The following is a 9,058-nucleotide window of genomic DNA, read 5'->3' on the forward strand; positions in this document are numbered from 1 at the left end:
AGATATCTTTGAGCTATAATGTATCTTAATTAAAAATATCTTTCGATAGGTGTTTTTTCCTCAAAGTATTGTATCAAAAAATCCAATTTTTAAATAAAAAAAAATCCAATTTTTTGTGTGTGTGGGAGTGTTTGTGTGTATGTATGTATATATTTTAAATAATTGATTTTTATCCACCCTGATAGAGTCCTTACTAGGCACATTAATACAGAACTCTGAGTAATAATTCACTTAAACTATAATACAGAACCATATTTACCACACCCCTCAGAAGCAATGCAAAGGTTTGGGGGAGTCAAGGGTAACAGAGGAGCTGAGGGAGAGGGAAGTTAATTTGCAGGAAGGAGCCTGGTTGTGAACGTGGAGGGTTGTTGGATATGGGTGGGAAAAGTATAGAACAGATTTCTTTGTGGGGCAGGGAGGTATTATCAGGGAGCTTCCCCCATGTAGACCCTGGCTGACCCCTAGCCTCTCCCATTCAGTCAGGCACATCTGCCCCTGCACCCCCATGTGTTCTTGCACCCCCTGTCCATATGTGTCCATGTGGCCCTGCACCCCTCCCCCTTCTCCATGTGTGTCTGTGCCCCCACCCAGCCACTCCCCTGTTCCTGTCTAGCTCTGCATCCCCTACCCCATCACCATGTGACCCTGCACCTCCCTCTCCCCTGTGGCCCTGTGCCTCCACTCCCATTCAGCCCCTGCCCCAGTCTGTCCTCCCCCCTAGCCCTTATGAACCCCTGTCTGACCTCCCTCAGCACCCCACTCTGTCTGTCTCCTCATAGCCCCTGTCTCTTGACATGGCCTGACAGGCGCTGCAAAGAAGGCAGGCTGTTTCTCTTCCCTAGCTGGCTGGTAGCTGCTGCTGTGTTCTATTGCCACTGCACCCTGTGGTAGGCAAAAGGCAGAACCTGCAGCAACATTTTGACATAAGCTTTTTTCTGCACAAAAAATTAAAAATATTCATGGCTCATTAATTATGCACATGCGCAGTAGCACAGAATTCCCCCAGGAGTATATCACATTGCATGGGACACATAAAGCAGCATAACTTCTGGTATCCTGAAGGTGCATGCAGAAGAAACACAGTTTCACTGTATGTGCTAAAAAAAACCTCATTTTTTCCTCTTCCCTTGTGTAATAAGAGCTGCATATCACTCTTTGATCTGCAGCATGAAAAGGGTACATTGATGCCTATTCACCATTTTGCAGGTGGAAAAACTGAGGCACAGAGAGACTAATTGACTTGCACACAGTGCCTATATCTTCACTAGGAAAGAATGTGTGTGTTTAACAAATGCTAAAATCCTAGAATGGACAAGGCAAGTTGTAGCCTTAATTAAGACTTTCGCTTTACCCTTTGCTAGGATTTTAGCAAATACATGCTTAAAACTATCCCCCTTTCCTAGTGAAGTCAGCCCTAGTAAGGGTACTGTGAATGAAGGAGTGATTGCAGAGAGGTAAGCATACCTACACTAGCTTTAATCTACCTAGCATGGGTAACAATAGCAGTGAATATGCAGTAGCATGGATCTCTGCACAGGCCAGCAACCTGAATACATACCTACTGTAAGCTGCACCATCTAGATTAAAGTTAGTGTGCATATACCTGCCCACACTGCAATCACACCTTCATCTCTGGTGAAGATGTCTCTATGCCAATAGAAGGCTTAGGAATAGAACTCACTCATATGCCCTGTTTATTACACTTCATTGCATCCAGTTTGCACCTCTGGCTACCATCCACCGAAGTGGCTACGTGCCAAATGTTGAGTCTTTCAGACTTCCATCCAGTGGCTAAATCTGGCATCACGCTCATTGTCTTTTAGGAGGCTTCTGAGCTTTCCTCTCTGAAACCTCAGCTTGACCAACTTGGCATCCCCCTCTATGCTGTTGTGAAAGAAAAGATTGGGACTGAAGTGGAGGATTTCCAGCATTATTTCAAAGGGGAAATATTTCTGGATGAAAAGGTATGTTTGTATTGCGCTGTTTGTTTTAAGCAAGACTTACGCAAGACTCTTAGCTTGAGTCAGCATCTGTATCCACCAAGCCTTTTCAAGCAATCTGCATAGTGTGGCCTGAATGAAACTTAGGTATCTGGAAATTGATTTAATAGCCTTTTGTAGCTTAAGAAGTTAATTAGCTTAGATTTTTCTCTACATAAGGTTGCTCAGTTTACAAGCTCAGCTGTCTTTCTGCTGTGTACTGTTGACATGTTCTTGCATGATTTCCCCCCCCCCCACACACCTACGCAAACAGTGAGATCATGCCAAATATTTTTCTCTTTTCTTGCACTGGGCTGCACTATCTGCTAATTAGCCTGGTATTAAAGCCAAGGACTAACAATAAAATAGAAGGGTGTGATAAGTTCATTAGCTGCAGCACAACATTCTAAGAAAAACAAATGGTAGGAATAGAACTGCTTGTTGCTATGTTTACTGAAAACTTACGCTGTTGCCAAACACAAGAATTCAGAAATCGTGCATCACGCCCTCAAAATCTTGAGGTGAGTTTAGAAATCATGATATATGTTTCTTTTATTTGCCTTCTGTTGTTTTTGGATCTTTCGGGGTCATGTTTCCCAACTTATCTCTCCAACACTTGAGGTCTAGGAACAGTGTCTTGGGTGAACACTCAGGTCTCTCAATTGCATGATCCCAAAAGCTGGGACTTTAGGAAAAACAATATAATGAGACCGGTAATAAAATGGTGGGAGGTGGCAACCCTGTCCCTTTTCTCCAGCACATGAAACAAGACCGGCTATTCTAGAGGGAGTTCTGCCCAGTAGTTCAAAACAAATCTGTTAATTGAAAAACACGCTCCTGCTATCACCAGTCAAGATATCCAGGAAGCAACTGTAGTAGGCTGATCAGTTCCATAAATCTGGAATGGCAGCAGTGACAAAAACAACTGGATGTTGCTGATTGTGTGGAAAGTAGGTGACCTCTTACTGTTTTAAAGGAACTTCTGTCCTGATAAGATTATAAAAGGCATCATTCAGTTTGGTATACCCAAATATTACTTGTTAGAAACTGTTCTGAATGCAGAGGCTGGCTGGCTGCCTTGGTTACAGTTAGGGAAGTCTCCTCTGTCACTGTTGTTTCTTGTTTATTGAATTTTCTTTCTGTCCTCCTACAGAAAAAGTTCTATGGTCCTCACAAGCGAAAAATGCTGTTGATGGGTTTTATCCGCCTAGGAGTCTGGCAGAACTTCCTTCGCGCTTGGAAGAATGGGTACAGTGGTAACCTGGAAGGAGAAGGGTTCATCCTGGGAGGAGTTTACGTGATTGGTGCTGGGAAGCAGGTACTGCATGGCTTTCGGGAGGTTTTTTTTTTTCTTCTTCTTCTTCCTCCGCTCTTCCCTTCAGTTTCCTTCATGCCCCTATGAGAGCCCAAAGGCCTCCTGCTTTAGCCACTTACTCTTAGAATATGACAAGGCCACAGTTGCTAATTTCTGCCCTGCACTGTGTTCTAGTTGTGGGCTTGGAGCATCTCTTGTCTTGTGCAGTGACGTTCACAGAACATCTTCCAATGCTTGACACAAACTTCAGTCAGCTTGCTGCCCTTGAAAACAAAATCTCTCATAATCACTTCCAAATGTTCTGACACTTACCCATTAAGGAGATTTTCCATCTGCTGCTCTCCACTGATGAGCTCTCATTCTCTTAAAAATTACAATTGACAGTTCAATTGACAGTTTCTGCTCAGCTGGTGGATGTGCCCCTGGTAATGACATCTCATTTTTAATTTAAAATTTTGGGGTAACTTTGCACCAAATAAGTGATCTCCCATTACTGGTTATGAAGTGTGTGAGGGTGGGAAACCTCAGTTCTAAATATCGTTGCTATTCGTTCATGTTCTTAAACAAACAAAGATTTCATGACAACGTTGACTCAAATCAAACACTGTGTGGAACAAATGATCGATATATGTTTTTGATAACCATCCTCAGTTTGTTTACAAAACATTGTATAATATACCTGAAAGATGGGCTTGAACTAGAAATCTGGATTTAACTACCATCAAATTTTGGGAAAAATCATCTCTAGATCCAACTTGGGGTCCATCTTTAAATATAACATCCTAAAGACTTACTGTATAGTATTATCAAATGGTTTTGTAAACTTTAAGAGTATGGAGATAAATATGTAGCAGACTTGATAAATTGTGATTTAAAACAACAAAAAACTTGGGCTTAAATTTCCAAAGGTGGCAGGCCAACACCTTCTAAAAAATCAGGCCCCTTTTAAATTGTCTCAAGTTGGGCACCCAAAAAATCACTAGTCATCTTTGGAAATTTATTCCCGGGTAATTGATGTTGCCAAGAAACATTTGCTTGTTCAGTAATCGCACAGATCGTCAAAGCAAGATTTAGAATAGGGATGTCTATCTGTCTCGAAAGTTCCAAAGAGTGGGGACTACCAGGGTATAAATAAATTTATATAAAGTATGCAACAAATGTCATGTATACACAGTCTACTGAAAATCTATTTTTGCTATATCTGTGTGTTATGGGAACTTGCTGTTTTGGTTAAATGTGCTCAGAGCCTAATGGTTAGGGCCCTACCAAATTCAGGGTCCATTTTGGGCAATTTCAGTCATAGGATTTTAAAAATTGTAAATTTCATGATTTCAGCTAATTAAATCTGAAATTTCAGTGTTGTAATTTTAGGGGTCCTGACCCATGAAGGAGTTTGGGGGGGTGTCACAAGATTATGTGGGGGGGTTGCAGTACTGCTACCCTTACTTCTGCTCTGCTGCTGACCGTAGCGCTGCCTTCAGAGCTGGGCAGCTCGAGAGCGGGGGCTGCTGGCCGGGAGCTGAGCTCTGAAGGCAGAGCTCCAACCAGCAGCAACACAGAAGTAAGGATGGCATGGCATGGTATTGCCACCCTTACTTCTGCACTGCTGCTGGCAGGGCATTGCCTTCAGAGCTGCATGCCCGGCTAACAGCTGCTGCTCCGCATCCGCCCAGATCTGAAGGCAGCGCATAAGTAAGGGTGGCATGTGACCCCCCTTTAAAATAATCTTGTGGCCTGCCCCCCACCTCAACTCCCTTTTGGGTCAGGACCCCCAATTTGAGAAATGCTGGTCTCCCGTGTGAAATCTTTATAGTATAGGCTAAAAGTATAGAAAAGACCAGCTTTTAAGGGGGGAGACCAGATTTCATAGTCTGTGACACATTTTTCTTGGCCATGAATTTGGTAGGGTCTTCCTAATGGTGTTTCCATGGCCTTGAGCAGGTTACTTGAAATTTGTATTTGCACTAATCTTCCTGAGATAGAAGCATGAATGTACTGTAAGAAGAGTTTATCTAGTTTATAGGAAAATGCCACAACATGTATCCTTGCGTAACATGTGCCTTAACATAAGTAATATGAGGGAAAACTCATGTATTTCTTTGGTTGACTTGATTAAACCTGTATCTGAGAAGTTGGATCATATCTTCTTTCACTCCTTGTTTCTCAGTCAGATAGAAAGTGAAAAGCAACGTTTTTAAGTTCCTAAATGCTGCATTCTATTTAAATGTATCCCCATACAAAAAGGAATCACTGCACATTTTTCCTTTCCCTCTCACTAGGGTGTTCTCTTGGAGCATCGAGAGAGAGAATTTGGAGACAAAGTGATCCTTCAGTCTGTCCTTGAAGCTGCTGAGAAGATAAAACCACAAGCTGCAGACACCGAATAATAATTACACATGTTTAGTCTTGGCTTGAAAATGTAGAACATGTCTGTATGTGAACATGCAGTGTAATTGCTTTCTTAGACTATTCAGTAATAGCTCAGCTGGAGGATTTTCTCTGAAATTAGTCAACAAATGAACAACCTCTTTGATGGTAGCTGACTTGTTTGTGCTTTGTAGCCCCTCAGGTGCCCACTGTTTCTACTAGTTTTTGTCTCTTACTGCATTAATGAAGGGCTAGTCCCAAAATCTTAAGGCATAACCTAGATAGGTCCAGTTAGAGCCAGGAAAATAAGAGAATATCTGTGTGCCTGGGGAGTAGGACATTGCTAAGGCAGGAGTAAGTGAGGTTGAAAGATAATAAAAATTATGTAAATGAAATGTCTTGATTTTCAGATTTCTAATTTTATTAAAATATTTAGAAGCCTCTGTGTTGATGGGAGACCAAAACTTGTCCAGCCTTTCTGCTTGTGCTGAGAATCTTAGAAACATGTCTGATTTTACACGTGGGGTCCAATCCTGCTCCCTTTGAATTCAGTGGTAGTTCTGCCATTGGCTTTGTTTGAAGGAAGATGGTGCCTTATGTGTTTCATATTCTGATTTGTAAGGTAAATTATAAGTCAGCATTGGACATATTGAAAAGGCGGTGATAATGACCACAAGGTGGGACGTGCCCAATATTATGTGAAATAAGGATTCTAAATGCAGCAGAGAATAATAAGTGCATATCAGGTAGCAAGAGTGAAACATGTCAACACAGTGACAAGGCTGCTGGCATGCTCTCCTGTAATATTGGGAGGTGGGCCTGCCATTATGCATTCAGATCATGTGAGATACAATAGCAGGTACAGCCAAATACCTCGATCTAGCTGTATGTTGTTAAAAGGCCTAATCTGGGGGGAAGGAATTAATTTCCTTTGGGGAAATGAAGGGCTTGAGTTTTTCAGAGGCACTGATCGCTCAAAGTGGAAAACTTTAACAGGGAGGGCAATTAATAATTGGAACAGATTAGCAAGGGATGTGACAGATTATCCATCACTTGGAGTCTTTTGAATTAAGACTAGGCCTCTCTCTACAAGAAATGCTGTAGCCCAGCCACAAGTTATTGGGCTGATGCAAAAATTACTGAGCGCAGTTCTATGTCTTGGGTTTATGGCATAAGGTTGGACTAGATCAGTGGTTCTCAAACTTTTGTACTGGTGAGCCCTTTCATATAGCAAGCCTCTGAGTGCAACCGCTCCTCCCCCACCCCCAGTAAATTAAAAACACTTTTAAAATATATTTAACACAGTTATAAATGCTGGAGGCAAAACGGGGTTTGGGGTGGAGGCTGACAGCTCATGACCCCCCAGGTAAATAACCTAGTGACCTTCCTCCACCCCACCCCCCCCCGGGGTCCCAATCCCAGTTTGAGAACCCCTAGACTAGATAATCATAATGATCCTTTCTGGCCTTAAAATCTGTGAATCCTAACTCCATTGACTTTAATGGAGGAGTGGATACTTAACAGCTCTGAAAACAGAGCCTTAAGTTTGACTGTGGCACATGTCACTCTTGCTACCTTTGTGTCAGTGTTTCTTCAGTTACTGTATTCTCAACTCAGTGGAGAGAGATCTCTTCTTGTCTATTCGTGGCAGCTAAAAAAGGCAATTTCAAAGAAATCTGAAATTTCCCAACCACTGCAGACTAATATTAGCACATCTAGGTTATTTAAAACTCTCACAGTGTTTAAATGACACTCTTCAGGACTCTTTTTATTTTTTTAAATACTTCCTCCCAGAAGGAGAACTATTTTGACTAAACCTCTGTCTGTACCCACCTTTTTGTTCTTCCTTTGTGAAGAGGATGTACATGAGCCTATGGCATCTAAAATTTGGTACCCACATGTTTACTAAGACATTTGATTTGAAAGCCATACTTGAGCCCATCTCTTGCTTACTGCCATTATTTTGAAATTTGTTTTTTCTATCCTTAGTGAGGGGTCCAAATGCAGCACAGCTTCTACATCAGCTAGTCATTTCATTTGACCTTACTCTGTGTAACCCTGTCTGACATGTGAGGTCATTAATAGAGGTTGGGATGTACTTTTTGCACACAGTTCCCAATTTAAAAAGACAGTGTGGATGCTTAAGACGGAGGCAGTGATATTGTTAGAACAGCAGCCCACCTCTGATTCAGGTCTATTAAAATGTCATGTAAACATCTGTCCACAAGCAGTTTACTCTTAGCCCTAGTCAGCCTCCTGCAGAATGAGCAAATTGTTTTTGCCCATGTCTCTGCCTTTCTTCAGGAAATTGCCCTAGACTGTCCTATATCTTAGGTTGGTCTTCACTCAGTTTATGTACAGATTTAACTCTTTCAGTTTGTGTGTGTGTGTCTATTACTGAAATAGTTAAACCAGTTCAGCCTCCAGTGGGGGTGCAGTTAGATCAGCATAAAGGTGCCTTATGGGACAAAGATATAGCAGTATAATTTACAGAGATAAATTATGTTGGTATAAGTACCTTCATACCACTATAATGAAGTCCATACTGGGAAGGTTGTACCATTTTAATATATTGATATAGTTAAAAAGGTTACATTTTGTGTATGTAGATAAACTGTTGTTGTGGGGTGCCGAAAAACTCCAGTGCTTTTCTATCCCATCCTGCCAGAACATGGGCTTATGTCCCTCTCTAGTGGCCATACCATGTAAGAGGTTGCATCCGATGAAGTTAGCTGTAGCTCACGAAAGCTTATGCTCAAAATAAATTGGTTAGTCTCTAAGGTGCCACAAGTACTCCTTTTCTTCATGTAAGAGGTGGTAAGTCTGCTGTTGACTCCAACATAATGGACCTTCTTCTAGCCCTCTTGGCAGAGGGATCATGCTTTTAGATCCAGAGCTTTCAGGTTCAACCCCTGCATGACACATCCAAGTCACGGTTACACTTTCATCCATTTCTTTCACCATCCAGTGGAGTTAAGGAAACTGAGGCAGGAAGCCAGCTTTCATCCCGTCCCACTTCAGGCTTAAAATGCTTAGCCGTTGCTTAAAGGGCATTATATGTATCCCTTTACCCTGTTCAGCCAGGCTGACCTATGACTACGCCTCTCAAAAGGTCCTGTGCAATGCTTTATCAAGGACTGGAATCACCCCTAGGGGCTGTCAGGCCCTCTTGCACTCAGGTCAGGCACAGCACATGGACTATTCAGGTGATGCCTCTGGCCAGAGAAGGGAGAGAATGTTAGAATCAGAATGTTCCGTGGCAGTTGGACATGAGCCGTGACTGGGCAGTGCTACCAGCTCCAGTGAGATGTGGTGGTTTGCTTGAAGCCTGAAACTCCCGAGTCCTGTGGCGGTATCAGCATCTCAGGTTTTTTGGTCTTTTAAAATGTAAGTT

The 9,058-nt window shown here is 42.3% G+C and overlaps 1 protein-coding gene across 3 annotated transcripts in view; it reads left to right on the plus strand.

The window, feature by feature from the left end:
• The window catches only part of PRXL2A (peroxiredoxin like 2A), a 20,437-nt gene extending 14,378 nt beyond the window's left edge, over positions 1 to 6,059 (plus strand). For all 3 annotated transcript variants that reach the window (XM_073353276.2, XM_073353278.2, XM_073353277.2), the window contains 3 exons: positions 1,827 to 1,967; positions 3,136 to 3,300; positions 5,577 to 6,059. In XM_073353276.2, the coding sequence (XP_073209377.1) occupies positions 1,827 to 1,967; positions 3,136 to 3,300; positions 5,577 to 5,684 (414 nt within the window). In that variant the 3' untranslated portion in view covers positions 5,685 to 6,059. The remainder of the gene's footprint in view (positions 1 to 1,826; positions 1,968 to 3,135; positions 3,301 to 5,576) is intronic.
• Positions 6,060 to 9,058: the final 2,999 nt, after the last annotated feature.

Source organism: Lepidochelys kempii, chromosome 7, assembly GCF_965140285.1.
Source record: "Lepidochelys kempii isolate rLepKem1 chromosome 7, rLepKem1.hap1, whole genome shotgun sequence".
Lineage (NCBI taxonomy): Eukaryota > Metazoa > Chordata > Testudines > Cheloniidae > Lepidochelys > Lepidochelys kempii.